At 35.5% G+C, this 15,615-nt stretch overlaps 1 protein-coding gene across 3 annotated transcripts in view; it reads right to left on the reverse strand.

Moving 5' to 3' along the window:
• The window catches only part of CACNB2 (calcium voltage-gated channel auxiliary subunit beta 2), a 181,657-nt gene extending 170,163 nt beyond the window's left edge, over positions 1 to 11,494 (reverse strand). For all 3 annotated transcript variants that reach the window (XM_015815375.1, XM_015815377.1, XM_015815374.1), the window contains exons 1-2: positions 11,381 to 11,494; positions 351 to 443 (exon numbers count right to left, since the gene is read on the reverse strand). In XM_015815375.1, coding sequence (XP_015670861.1) covers positions 351 to 443; positions 11,381 to 11,494 — 207 coding nt within the window. The remainder of the gene's footprint in view (positions 1 to 350; positions 444 to 11,380) is intronic.
• Positions 11,495 to 15,615: the final 4,121 nt, after the last annotated feature.

Here is a 15,615-nt window from a genome sequence, read left to right on the forward strand (position 1 = left end):
CAGGACTGGCCTAGGGGTATTTTAAAGGGGTTTTAAATTAAATTTTTAGTAGAAGCGGCCAAATTTAAATAGTTATTTTTAATCTTTTTAAATTTTGTATTGTATCACTGTTTTAAACTGGCTGTAAGCCGCCCTGAGTCCTCCGGGAGAAGGGCGGGGTATAAATTTAATAAAATCTAAATCTAAAATCTAAATCTAATATTGAAAAGTTTGAAGTAACTTTCTATTTTTATTGTTTGTTATTTATTATTCTTTTGTCAGCAGAAATTATGCAATTACTACAATATTACTTTTGATCTCTTGTGAAACAAGAGAACCAAATATTACCCAAACAGAAAAAAGTAACATACCTGTCGCACAAAACTGTTTGACGTAGTATCAGAAGATGTACTCCCATCTGAGCCTTTAAATCTGTTTTTTCTTCTTGCACCTTTGCCATAAGACTGTTAAAATAAAAAAATATTTGCTATCATTTTATTTGGCATTTAAGGTTAAATATACTATATACACTCAAATCATGCATATTTATTTTGTTTATGCATTCAAGTAAAATTAAATAAAAATATTTTAACTTTCCATAAATTTAATATTAAAAATAAGGAAGCAAAAGGCATAATTCTTGCCACATTTAATGCAATCTTGGGTGTTAGATTTTTCCCACTAACAATTCATAACAAAAGCACAGCTATATTGAAACACTATCAAATTTGCATATGCCATATCATTGTTTTAACAAGGAGTACAGGAATATGTAGGATTCAGAAATAGAATTTAAAGAAATCCCTTCTCTATTGTTAAACAAAAAGATACAGCAAATGCCTCTTCTGCATAAAAAGTGATCTATTTTACCTGTACCTGAAGCCATGGTTTGTTTTATTCTTGTTTATATAAACCACAGTAGTTATACTGAAATAACTGTATTTTTAATTTGGTTTCAATTTAACAGGCTAGCTCTTTTTTGGTTTTACTTTTTTCTATATACATCCATAAATGGATACAATGCTGTAAATACTTGTTTGTTTTCATATTTCACCATTTTTAAGGTGTAGGTTTGCTAAGATGTATTGTAACTGTGAACCTAAATTATTTTCCAACCAGATTTTTCAATATCATTTCATCATTAGAACTTATTTTTCAGAACATTCCTTAAAGTTACTATATAATTTATTTTACACCATTATATCTCAAATTATCGTCATTTGAATGCAGTAAAGTTGCTTTAGCTTGTATACGTTTAACATTTATACATTTAAGGCTACCGTTCATCATCTGTCCACATGTATCTGAATTGAATACATATATACATACACAGTATATAGAAAAAAGTAAAATTTAAGAATTATCAGAAAGAAGGAAAACAATTATCATACACACATACTATCATCAACTGGCCAGTCCTATAAAATGTATTGAACTATGACTAAATATTTTGCCACCAAAAAAAAATCTGCTTATTTCATAAAATATGATACATCAGGACTGAAAGTACATAACAAATACTGTATCTAGTGTTTTCTGTAAAATTGAGTAATTTTTTTCTAGGGAATTTCCTGAAACCTTCTTACCACCAATTTCTTTTCCAAACATACTTTTCATTCACCTTCTTGCTGCTGGTGGTGTCTCATTTTCTCTTTTCAATTTACTTTTCATTATTTTTTTCTTTACACAGAAACATCAGCTCTTTTTCAGACCTCACTATAATTACATTAGTCTGGAAACCAATCAGAGTGATGTTTCCACATTTCACTCTTATCTGTTAGACAGAAAGCAACATTTCAAGGTGCTTTAATATGACAGTAAAATCCAATATGGATCAGACCTATTTCCTATAAGTAATGGGGTATAAGATTAAATGCATAACCTTGGCAAAGTTTTTGGCTTGTGAATTTCATCAAGGGGTCTTTCTTTAGGAATTCTCAAATTTTACAATAATATAATCCTCAGGAATAATCAATTAATTTCTGTGAGCACCATTCTATGAATAATAATAATTTATTTAGGGTTAGAAGAAAGGAAGAAAGAAAGAAAGAAAGAAAGAAAGAAAGAAAGAAAGAAAGAAAGAAAGAAAGAAAGAAAGAAAGAAAGAAAGAAAGAAGCAAAATCTTTTCTTCAGACTTCCCTTTTGAAGGGAAACATATTTCATTTTCTTTTTATATAAGATAATTGTTGGTCAAAAACTAGCAATATTTGAAAAAAAGTATTGTTGGATTTTGTAAATTATTTTTCTTTACAGGCTCCTATTCGTTGGCAGATCAGCTTTAAAATAAACAGTAATCCTTCCCAAATTGTTCATGCCCATCACAAGGATTGTGAGCCCATCTTTAGAAGCCTTGCTTTATATAATTCAGACATTGGACATTTTATCCTTCTGGATTTGGGAAATGCATAATAAACATTTGGGAGGAATTTTATTATTTTCTTCATTTCCACTGCCACATCTACTTTACTTCCTAGGTAATAATATATGGACATTCTGTTCTATTATTATTAATTATAGTTATCACACATCATTATATGTGGCTCACATCATTTTCTTTAATTTTAATTTAGCAATTAAATTCACAATTACAAAATAAAAGTCAGCCTAAAGCCATAATTAATCTGTAATTTAAAATAAAATGCATGTTTCCATTACACTGTTATATTTAGGAAAGATTGTAGCTCAATAATATAGCTCATGATTTGCATACAGAAGATTCTAGATCGAATCCAAAATATATCTAGCTAAAACTTAGTTGCCTGTATACAAGCCTTGGTATGTTCATACAAGGATTCTACACTACGAAGCTGTAAGGAGCTTCACATTTCACATTTCTGTGAGACCCTAACACTTGCTGAATTTGGCATCTGAACTGATTTATTGAAAGCCAAATCACACACTAAGAATCTTTCTTATTATACAATGAAACTTTGCAGATCTAATTTAACACTTTGTGTCTTTATGAAGGAATCTCAATTCCTGTGCGCTTCAGGCAACTTCACAGGTTCTAAGGGGATGCTGCCTTGATTAGCAAGGAAGGAAACTAATATGCAAAGTGACAGGCTGCTTCAAGTGAAAACGCCTTATAATGAACTCCAGTTCCTTCAGCTCAGAATGTGTTTTGTCAGAAGTTACACTATTCTTCAAGGCAGCTCCATCCCATGGTTAGAGTAATTGGAATATGTGCCTAGCTCAGGGGTAGGCAACCTTGGCTCTTTTATGACTCGTGGACTTCAACTCCCAGAATTCCTGAGCCAGCACAGCTGAGGGGAAGGAGAGATTTTCAAGCTGAGCCATGCTGGCTCAGGAATTCTGGGAGTTGAAGTCCACAAGTCATAAAAGAGCCAAGGTTGCCTACCCCTGGCCTAGCTGCAAAAGGCAAGGCTAGAGAATGCTAATTCTATAAGTTTCAATGGTATTTTTAATACAAAGGGAATGATAGCTTAGTAGCTAGATAACTTCACCAACATCTGATTTTTATTTTATTCTTTTTTATAATGAAAAAAATGAAGACAAGCAAAAATGGAAATAGAACAGAGAAGGTGCTATTTTGCAGCTAAAACATACTTGAAAGGCAGCACTAGAACATATTTCATTTTCTTTGTGTATTTTTGTAAATAATTGTTGTTCCAGAACTAGCAATATTTGAGAAAACATACTGTTGGATCTTTTAAATTATTTTACTTAGCAGGCTCCTATTTGTTGGCTAGAGGCAGAACTCTACTTGTTTTCCCAGGATATTTTCCATATTCTGAAGTCAGGTGAAGTAAAGACCGTGGGAAGTAAGCCAACTGACAGGCCCATTTCAAACTGTTTTGGAGACATGGTAAGAGGAAAGGGCACCATGTGTAAGTGCCTCATAAAGAGCTACCGTCTGTCAGAAGAAACAGTGATGTGTCTCAGCAGAAGGTTATGCTCCTAATAGACAGCAATAATTACTAAGGCCTAGAACAAGTAATTCAAAAGAGCATTAAAAGGACCATTTTATAATACTATGTGAATTCCTTTGCATCATTTATTTATGCAGATCAATTTCCTCTTGCTGATGGTTCTTTAAATCCAGCTCTATGAATGGAGTCCTGTGCCAGTTTTCTTTCATACTTGTATAGATTTCCATTAGCAAAATCAGGAAATAATTCTTCTCATTTCTGCAGTTTTCCATATTCTCTAGCCTTACCTTTCCATATCTCATTCCCTCCAATCCAATAACATTAAAGAATATTTAAAAGGAAAAAAGTCACTTACTAGGAAAACTACATTATGATATGTTATTATTACAAGTTTCTTAAATTACTAAGAATATCATGTGGAATAGATCTCAGTAGTATTGAGGTCTGGAGACTAGTGATAGTTATAATACACACTACAATATTAAAATTACACTTTACTCAAAGCAAACAAGGCATATGGACATATCATAGAAAACCAATGTCTATATTATATACCCTTCCAGTTCCCCAACATATTCTTCCAGCAACTCTAGGGCTGAATTGACATAAGCCATGATTTAATCAATTTATTAAATGAACCAGAATTGGCAATGTTTCTAAAACACACTAAGTACTAAATCATGTTTTACAAATCACGATTCAATTCATATAAGATAAGACAAAAACTAAACAAACCATATCATGGTTTAGTAAAATGCATGAACCAAATGTACTTACAGTTCTGAAAATATGTATCTTGGAAAAAATATTGTATGCCTATGCAAATGAGGTATATGTAGTTCAAAAATTGTGCAAAGCTATGCATATTTAAATCATGATTGGTTGGACAAACTGCAATACATGGCTCACATAACTTAAACTAAAACCAAACCAAGCTTAATTACATGTATTCATAGAAAAATATTTTTCTTGGATTTCAGCAGATACTGGTCAAAAAGCCAGGCTAGGAAAAAAATTCCAATTGTGCTAAAAGCATTAAAGCAATTTATCTTTATTCAATAATTCATATGTACCAGGGTTCCATACAAAATAATTATATCACAATTATTAAATTCTATAATGCAACAGTATGCATGACAGTATAAATGACAATACAAATCATATGAAATGAATGGAATTTTTATGAATGGAATTTTTTTTTAAAGTTAGTTGCTCACCAGTAATTTTATTGACAAGATTCCAGAAGGAGGGAAAAACATCTAGAACAGAAGTCCCCAACCTTTTGGGCACCAGGGACCCGTTCCATGGAGAAAGATTTTTCCACAGACCATAGAGTTTTGTGTGCTGCCTGCATCCCACAGATGAGGCTTTGTTTGTTTGTGCAGACCGGTTGCTGGCATGCTGAGGCCCGGTACTGGTCCACCCAACGGGAGTTGGGGACCCCTGATCTAGAAGGTATGCATAATTTCTCAAATAGGAATTAAAAAGTCATGACAAAATGTAAATGTTTAAAAGATTACTTAAACCGGAGATTGTCAAATCTAGAACTATAAACTTACTAACAACAAGATGTACATATAAGGGACAAATTAGAAAACTAAGTCTATTTTAAAAAAAAAAAGTCCAAACCCTCAAATTCTAAAACCATTAGGATATGATTATGCAAAAATGCAAATTAATAAGGATGAGAATGTGTGCGTGGGGGTACATAATGAATTAAAGCAATTTTTTGAAAAGACATTGCTCATTTGGTGACATATTACAACAAGTAAATGAGTTATCAACTTGGAAAATGTATGGTTAAAAAAGAAACATTATGGCTGACACTAATAGCAAGCAGCAATAACAAAACAGTATGAATGTAAATAGACTGCCATATAGAGGTATATATGTTCTAACTCCAATATAGAAATATAAAAATCTGCATTATAATAAAGGAAATTCAAAGCCAATTTATAGAATGGCACAAACAAGTGATAACACAGGAAGATTTATAAACCTGAAGTCTTCTGTGAAAACAAAGTCTTCCTTTTCTTAACATAGTTTATATGATACATCCAGAAAACTGGGTATTTTCATTCAGAAAAGACATTTTAGAATGTAAATATCTTCTCAAAGCTCAAAGTGGATACAAGGAAAATCTGTGCATCCAGCAAAACTCTTCAGTAAAATTGGACACAAGTACTTTTTTATTATTTTTAGGTAATTTTAGGGTACAGAAATTCAAAGCAGACACTAAATGAAAAGTCAAAAAGATTCAGAACTCTTCTGTCCACCAAAAGACTTTTTTCAAAGGGAATTATTTTACCTATGTGGCAAAAGGCACTTGGAGTTATGCAAAGCTGGTCAAGATTTAAACACAGCCACAAGTGTTCAGTAGTCTCGCTGCCCTTATGCAAAAACTTTAGAAATCAATGACAGCATATAAATATTATTAAAAATTACAGAATGGGACACCCCTTTACCTTTCCAATCCCATATATATAAAGATTTGACTCATATCCATCATTATAACAGAACTTAGAAACAAAATAGATAATTTATATATAGGTAGTCCTCAACGTATGACAATTGAGCCCAAAATTTCTATTAAGTAAGACATTCATTAAATGCGTTTTGTCCCATTTCACTACCTTTCTTACCAGAGTTGTTAAGTAAATCACTGCAGTTATTAAATTAGTAACAAGGCTGCTAAGTGAATCCGATTTTCCCATTGGCTTTGCTTGTCAGAAGATTGCAAACTTCTGACCACAGGACACTGCAACCGTCATCCATATGAACCAGTTGACAAGCATCTGAATTTTGATCACATGACTAAGGAGATGCTATAAGAGTCATAAGTGTGAAAAATGGTCATGTCACTTTTTCAGTGCCATTGTAACTTCACACCGTTATAAATTGAGGACTATCTGTAATCATATATTTTTAGTTCAATGGCAATTAAATATTTGTCTTCTATACTACGGTATATTGTAAAGGAATTGGTTAATGGCATAGTTACAGAACATAGCTTATTGTAGCTGATACCAGAACCTAAGGACAGTTGGTACATGCTAGTAATTGAATGAAAGACTTCTTGAAAATTTTAGGTTGGACTGTGTAATTGAAAAACATTACAGAAGGGAACAATAGCAAGCCACCTTCACGCAGTTGCCAAAATAATCCGCAGATGTGATCATAAACTCAACTTGATGGTATTTTTTCTCTTGGCATATGATAAGTCTTGAGATGATACTGTCTTTTAAGACAACTTGGAAGCTGACTAATTGAATTATGGTTAATACTTGCAGGGAAAGCCCACCTGAAAATTCCAGAGCTATTTAAAAGAAAGTTTAAAAAGTGGCAGTCCACTTTCTTGATGAAATTAAAAAATAAAACAGCCTATATCAGTGGTGGCGAACCTATGGCACGCGTGCCAAAGTCGGCACATGGAGCCCTCTCTGTGGGCACACCTGCCGTTGCCCCAGCCTTGTCTCCCCCGCAACCCCCTCACCAGCAGCCCCCCTGGAAGAGAGTTGCCCCCAAGCGTGGGCCACGCGGAGCAGCACAGCCAAGGAATATGGCAGCCAGGCAGCGTAGACAAGACTCTGCCCTCATGCCCCACTGCGCACAGTTGCAGGGCAGAGGGCGGGGCGCGGGCAGAGGGCGTGGCTGCCATGGCACTGCTGGGCTGCCTGGGCGATCTGCGGCAAGCCCTGGAGGCAGTGAGTGGCCCTGCGGGCAGATGGGGTGGGGCGGGGCAGGGGGTGGAACGGGGGCGGGGCCAGTTTTGGGCCACTTGGTCTCTAAAAGGTTCCCCATCACTGGCTTATATGAATGCAGTCACCAGGAGCATAGCTTCACTTGTGTCAAACTCCATTGGCCAACAGTTGGCTGTAATTCTCCAACATCCAACTTTGCAAACCTACTAGGTTCAAGCTTTGAAAAATTTCTTCAGGTACTCAACATAACACGACTAGATAAACATTATTACTGCAAATTAGCCTGAAGCTTTAATAAACAGCTAACTGTCTTGTGTCATTGTAAAGTTGCAATTCTTATACCTATGCTGCTGCTGTCTTCCTGTCCCATGTTTCTAAAGTTGCTCTGCACTTTACAGCTTTGAAACTGAATAGTTGTTGCTATTGCCATAAGTGGTATTAATACTATCTCTGACTCTCCTAGAAACTGTTATTTTATAGTTTTAATGAGATTAAGTGTTTAATATTGTCATTGATCAGTCGCTGGCATTATGTACTATCAAAGTGACCTGCAATAGTAACAGATTACAATTAAATTCAAGTATTATTTTCTCCTCTCCACTTTCAATAAGTTTATCTAGGACTATTTCTAGAAATGCAGAAAACCAGTTCAGAAATTTCAAAACAAATGGTAAATTCATCATAAATTGGATAGGTAACCAGTGGATTTTCAGATATTGCTGAACAACAACTCTCAGCATCCCTTGCTATTGTCTACATTTTTTTGAAGGCCACAAGTTCCTCAATTTGCTACAGTTAAAAGCTATTCTATTTTGCTAAACTACAACTTAGAGATCTGCAATCTACAATCAGTAATTAATTTTCACTGAAACATATTCAAATCATGTGATTTTCCATGACAATTTCTGTCATGAAAGTCAGCAAGGTCTATAACCATTTATTTCATTGTGGAAAACTATTTTTTCATTCTTAGAGAAAAAAATCAGTTTCCTACCAGCTATTTGAACATCACAGAATTATTTTGAAATAATGGAATGAAAATTGATGCATTTCAGTTTCAGTAAAAGCACAATGTTCTTCAGCAAAAATATAAGTGATAAATGATACAGATTGTGTAGTGAACTTATTGTCAAGTTCTCTTATAACTTTGCTAATTGCTGGTGGGCATCCATTCACCTGGCCACCACATGACAGATGGGGTAACTTTGTCAATTTCATAGAGAACAAACAATATATTTGTATTGTGAGAATTATCAGAACTCTAGAAAATTATTTACAAAGCATTCTGTTGACTATATCTTGCAATCTGATCCTAATTTCCTAATCAAAAGTACTGAAAAGAATTAAAAAGCAATTCATTAACTGCATAAATTCTATTTTGCTCTAAATTCAGCAGAAAAAAGTTCACCTATGAAAAACTGTTCACAATTATACAAGGAAGAAATTGTAATTTAATATTTTATATTAATCTTAATCTTTGCTATTAAGATCAGAACATTTTAGATAAAAATAAACAAACTGTATATATAGGTACAAGTATAGATATGGTACAGGTATAAGTATATATACATTATATATAATACCCCTACACACATACTAATTATAGGAAAAGTTAACATACTAAATGAAAGCATAGTAAATATATCTTGAGCAAAAGATACACTGTAACTCTAATCCCATTTATTACACACAAAAGGATGTAACTATTTATAAATGAGCTTACTCTGCTAACATATAAGTGCAGCAAGAGTAGCTTGATGGAAATGCTCAGCATTTTTATCATTTATTAGTGAAACAAAATGTTCTTTCAGAATACTTCTCTTAGCTGCACTATTAGAACTACTTTAAGTATGGTTCATATATTTCATAATTTTAAATATGAGGAGAGTTTGTTGAGGTTCTTTATTACTGCCATGGTATATATATAGTAGGTTATTAATTTCCACTAAAATATGTAGTGTGTTAAAAGTTAATCACAGAATAGATTAAAAACACTTCATGTACGAGATAAGCTAATGTATTATCATGGGATATTGTAATATTTAAAATATAGACTAAAATATACAAATGAAAATTAAATGTAACTTATTAGTATGAACTATGTCTTTGCATATTTGACCATGCAAAGAAATACAAATTTGACCATGGTAAGAAATACTTATAAATTTGCATACATGCAGTTCCCTTTCCAAAAACAATAAAAAGTAGAGAAATAAAAGAGGAATCTGAATCTGTACTCACATGGCATGTGTTTTCTTAGTATACTACATAAAACAGTTGTCTATTTCCATCAACTTGGTAGATTTGTATCTTTTGGATTATATGCATTTTACTAAAACAAAAACTTTATTTTAAGTTAATATGACGGGGTCTGAGCAAGTCCAAGGTTTCTTATATATCTAAAGGCAAACATTATTTAAGAAAATCCAAATCAACCTGGCCTAATCTATAAATATATGCATGTATTTTATTTCTCTACAATAATTACTGCACAACTTTGCACAAAAATAGAAAATAGTTGACAAAATAGATGTTTGTCTTTGACAGAACATTCCAGCATGCCAGTCATCACCTGATTTTAAAATCAAGAACATGTGAAGTAAAAAAAAAAAAGTAATATCCTGTTACTCTCTACTCTCAGAATCTGGGGAAGTTATTGTTTCTCCACTGCCACTTGAATGCATGCTTCTAAATAATCTGGGATTTGCATTCAGGAGTTTGTTACCAAGTCTTGTTAGCAAAGAATGCCAGAATTAAAAAGCCAAGGATCTTGCAACACTTTAAGATTGAAGAATGTATTATCGCAGATATTCTTGCAGATAATTAACATTATACCTCAATGCTTTGAACTGCTATACATATTGGGACTTATTCCCAATATGGTATTCCTGTTAGATTTCAGCCCAAAGCTCTAAACAACTCTACAAGACTGTGGCTCATAGTGCAACAAATACTAAAATCACAGCTACCTCTGCCATTGGCATACTGGCCAGAGCTGTTTAAATATACTTGAAATCATCTTTGAAAATACCTTGGAATTGATGTCAAGTAACCTTGCTGTTTTATTTCTGTTTCTAAATTTAACCTATTTAAAAAGAGCTAGATTTTTTTTAAAAAAAATCCCATAACCTAGTTGTTTGTCAGTACTATTTTGTCCCACCCAACTTAATAACAATAATTCTGAGAAAGTATATTATGTTCAGAAGCTACATTTGGGATAAAATTTTACTCATGCCTCGTTGGGTGTGATCAATATCAGAAGCTCCTGCCAGATAATAGGAAGATATTAAATATTTCCAAAGACAAAAGGCTGAAAGCACCTGAAGAAGTGAGCTGTGAAATGCACTAATGCAAATAACAGATTCGCTAAAGAAGCAAGGAGAGTCTTGCTGTTTTTGTAACAGAACATTGAAACGGTCTTTAGAAATAGCAAGAATAGCCCACATATGATTGTCAGATGATGTCTTCTTTACTCACTTTTATCACTTACTAAATCACATTTGGTCAGGTTCACACAATACATTATATTCGGATGGCAAATAGCCACGGATGGATTCATACAACATGCCCAATCACAATCCAGGAATCTACCTTGTGGCTTTGTGTAACCTGTAACCACACAATTCGTCTTCCCTTAGCCAGCTGAACCACGGCTTAGTCAACTGGCCTAAGGTTGTGGGTTCGCCCAACAGGAAGGTTGGTTACTTTGCGGCTCCGTGTTTCGCGGCAATTCAGCCACTTCCACGCACGTGGTAGCTGCGCCTCGTGGGTGCCCTTCGCCGTGGCTTCCCCACGCTCCCAAGTCGTACCTGCAGTGCCGTAACGAGCGCCGGGGGATTCTCCAGGAAGTCCATCTGCATCTCTTGCGCCGCCGCCGCTACTTCTGGGATAGGAGGCGATTTGGACAGGTCACTTTGGACCATTGGAGATAGAAGGGGATCAATTCCGATAAAGAAGCGCTTCTGTGAAGCAACAGCAAAGGATTCCCCCTTTCGTCGAGCCGAGGTTGTTGCCGCTGCCCTTTCTCGAGGAAAGCTAATCCCTTAGGATCGGGCCATTTTGAAACGTTTCAACGCTTCGCCTCCCTTTAGCTGACCGACTGAGGAGAGGGCGAAGGAAAGGAGAAGGCGGTGGTTACAAAAAAGGATAGGAGGGAAGGCTCTGGGGTCTGGTCCAGCGGCCCCGCGCACCGCGCCTCGCCTCGCCCTGCCTAAAGAAGCGCGGCTCCAGATTCGGAGAACAACTGCTACTACGGCTGAGGGGGAGGAGACAGGGAGGCGCCTGAGGGAAGCAGAAAGGGACAACCGAGAGACCCTTTTCTTTTCTCTATTCCACCCCTCCCCCCCAGCAAGCGAGAGGGAACGGAGCAGCGCTCCGAGGGCAATCCTGAGGTGAAGGCTTGGCGGTTTTTTTCCTAAAATAAAGTTAGGCGAGGAGCCGCAACCAGCAGCTTCCCTTTCTTTCTTGTCTTGCCGCAGGGGCCGAAATAGGCGGGGGCAGCCGCCCAAGAGGCCCGCTTGGAGGTCTCCTCACGGAGCCTCCCCTTCGTTTTCCTTCTCGAGGGGGCGTGTGTAGGCAGGGGAAGACGGCAACGGTTCTCGCCTCCTCCTCCCCCTTTGGGCGCTGGACGTCGCTGCTGAGAGGATGGGGCCCACCCGAGGCGAGGCAGACCCAGTGATGGGGATTCGCTTTCACGTAAAGAGAACAATTTTGGAGCAGATTTTCATCATAAGTTAATCCGCTGACCTGGAGAAGAAGCCACACAATGTCTGAATTCATGTAATGCACAAAGCTGATGAAATGGCCGGAACACCTCACGTGTTGTATAAACAATCCGTAGTGTATGCAACGGATGTTTCCACGTTTGCACCATTAACGCTGGTCTCTGAGCAGGGACTTAGGGCGTTAAATTTTAGGGAACCCAAATTTGAAAACTTCCAAAATACACAATATGAGTATAAAATCTGATAATCTTTCCTCGTTGCTTTGGATTTTTTTTTCTATGATTTTGGAAAACACCTACAAATTCAGTTAGGCAGTAGTAGTACACTAACTAGATTTTGGAAGTCACAAAAGGGACCAATAGAAGCTGATAATATTGGTAGTCCTCAACTTAAAATGACAATTCGGAGCAGGATTTCTGTTATAAGCAAAGTAGTTAAGTGAGTTGTGTCAATTTTATGACCTTTATGCTGCAGTTAAGTGAATCATTGCAGTTGTTAGATGGATCGCACATTGACTTTGCTTATTGGAAGCCACCTGGGAAAGTCACAAGTAACAATCACATAACCTCAGGATACTGCAATTTCCATAAATACATGCTGATTGCCAAGTGCTTAAATTTTGATCATGTGACCAGGGAAATGCTGCAATGGTTGCAAACATGAGGACCAGTTATATCACTTTTAGTGTGGTTGTAACTATGAACGGTCGCTAAGCAAATTTGGAAAGTCAAGAACTATATTACTGAAGAAATAATTGAGAGGAATGTACTGAGTTAGCAAATTGCATGACTATCAGTTTATCATATTTGTACTTGGAAAAGTAGTAACAGGTGCACTTAATGTGCCAGCAGCCAACTCAAGGGTTAAATTGTTGCTATGTGACAACAATGGGAAAACAATATCTTAGAAAAGGAAAAAATGTTCAGAGCTGAAATGTTTAAAAGTAAATCTCAAAAACTTGAAGAAAAAAACCAAGAACCTCCTTTTTGAAATTCCTAATAAAATCAAAAGATAAACCAAACCATAGCAAGCACCAGAATATCTACAGGTAATACTGCACTGAGCATAAAACAACACAGCAATTATAAATGAATCTGCATTATATGTTGGGCTAAAATGTGATGGGCAAATTCAATGTGTTACATATTCCAACAAGATTGATTAGTTTATACTGCATGTTTACAAGCCCAAACATTTGGGTTAAAATTATGATAGGCTGAATTGTAATATAATTCCCTTAACCATGACTTACCATACTGTGTGAATGCAGCCTGCTTCATGGTCTTGCTTTCTGTCTGGGCTCTTCCACAGTGTCTCTTTTCATTCATTCATTCATTCATTCATTCATTCATTTTTTAAATACTGACATGTCCATCATCTTAAAACCAGAACTCTGGGCAAAATTCACAGCATGGTACAGAATCTGATCTGTTACATTAACCATACAATCACAAAAAAGCCTCTATTTTATTAGCAATTTATTGGAAACTGAAATTGGACTGAACTGTTGCAGGGCAAAAGAAATGTCTTTACTTCTTATTAAGATAGTCAATGAGCATAAAGGTTGAAGTTGTAAATGTTCTATGCAAGATCCACAATCTTCCCAGCTCCAGTTGGCCATGAACCCCACATTAATTTGGCCTCATACTACTCTTATCATTTTTGCTTGGTTATGATATCCAGATCTCATTTATTAACTTGTATCATATTTTTGTTATTTTTAGAAATAACTCAAAACAGTGAGTATATCCAACATACATTCCTCTTCTATTTTCCCAATAACAACAATCCTGTGAGGTGAATTGAGCTGAGAGAGACTGGCCACAGTTACCCAACTGGCTTTCATGGCTAAGACTGGACTTGAACTTATTATGGTCTTCCATTTACTAGCCTGGTGTCTTAACCGCTATTTCTTTATATTCTTAACCACTGGTTCTTTATATGCTTTTTCCTTATATTTTCATAGAACCACTGATAATTCAATTTGCAATGGAATCCAATTAATATTCCTTTTTTCTACCTGAATCTAATAATTGGTGGGATTGATGCAATATATAGAATCCCGCCTATGGTCTGCCAACTATATTCACATGACATACAAACTAGCCATTATTTGTTAAACTTGATTTATGAATTAATGTGTCAGATGGACCCAGAAAATTGAATAAACTAAGTTGATAATGAAGTAATATGTCATGTGAACACAGCCACAAAGAATGAGTAAACAGCTGTCTTTTCCTCATTCATTCTCTCTAAGTAGTCGAGCACAATTTTTCTTATGTGACTGAAGAAAGCACAAGGAAATAATGGAGATGCAAGGATATAAACTAATGGAGAGACAGCAACTAACAAGAGCCAAGAGATTTATGTAGACATATCCAAATGTACTTTTCCAAAAGGCAACTGGACTTTCTTGATTTTTTTCCTTGGAAATGTTTTGCTTTCCATCCAAGAAGCTTCTTCAGTTCTGACCAAAGAAACTTCTTGGATGAGAAAATAATGTTTTCAAGGGGGGAAAAAACAAAAGAAAAAAAAACCAAGATAGTCCAGTTGCCTTTTGTAAAAGCACCTTTGGGACCACCATGACCTGTATAATTGAGAATCTCCATAGACATATGTAGAGATATGCTCAATCTTTTCTTCCAGATGTACTGAGAAATATGATTTACAATCTATATTAGGATATATAATATACATTGAAGTAATCATGCTATTTTTAGTGCAGCATTTTAAGGCTACCATATTTATACTGTATTGCAAGACTTCAGTGACCATACAATGGCAGAAAAAGGCTACAGTAAATCCTAGTTCATTGCTTCCTGCTCTGGCTATCCTGAGCTTTTGATCCCAGATGTGATAATTCTATTTTATATGACTCCACATATTTTAATCATACCTTGGCTAACTTAGCTCAGAGTTTCAAATAGCATTCTTGGTGTTTATCTGGAGATGCAAGAAATTGTATATGGGTCATTTTATTTAAAAACCATATGTTCTGTGATCAGGCTTTGACTGTTATCCTATCTAGTATTCATGGTTTAGATAGCAATAGAATAGCACTTAGATTTATATACCACTTCACAGTGCTTTACAGCCCTCTCTAAGCTTACAGATTCAGCATATTGCCCCCAAGAATCTGGGTGCTAGATATTTAATCTAGTTACTTTATACAGCACATAAACTAACCATATACTCAAACAGTACCAATTATGCACCACATATTTGCTAGTCTAATTATGTTGGCAAGCATAAGGAGCTATTCCAATTCTAAACTTACTGCCATATTACCCATATTTGCTTTAGAGTCTTTCAGTCATTTT

The sequence above is a fragment of the Protobothrops mucrosquamatus genome, unplaced genomic scaffold (genome assembly GCF_001527695.2).
Source record: "Protobothrops mucrosquamatus isolate PMUCROS unplaced genomic scaffold, P.Mucros_1.0 scaffold339, whole genome shotgun sequence".
Taxonomy (NCBI): Eukaryota; Metazoa; Chordata; class Lepidosauria; order Squamata; family Viperidae; genus Protobothrops; species Protobothrops mucrosquamatus.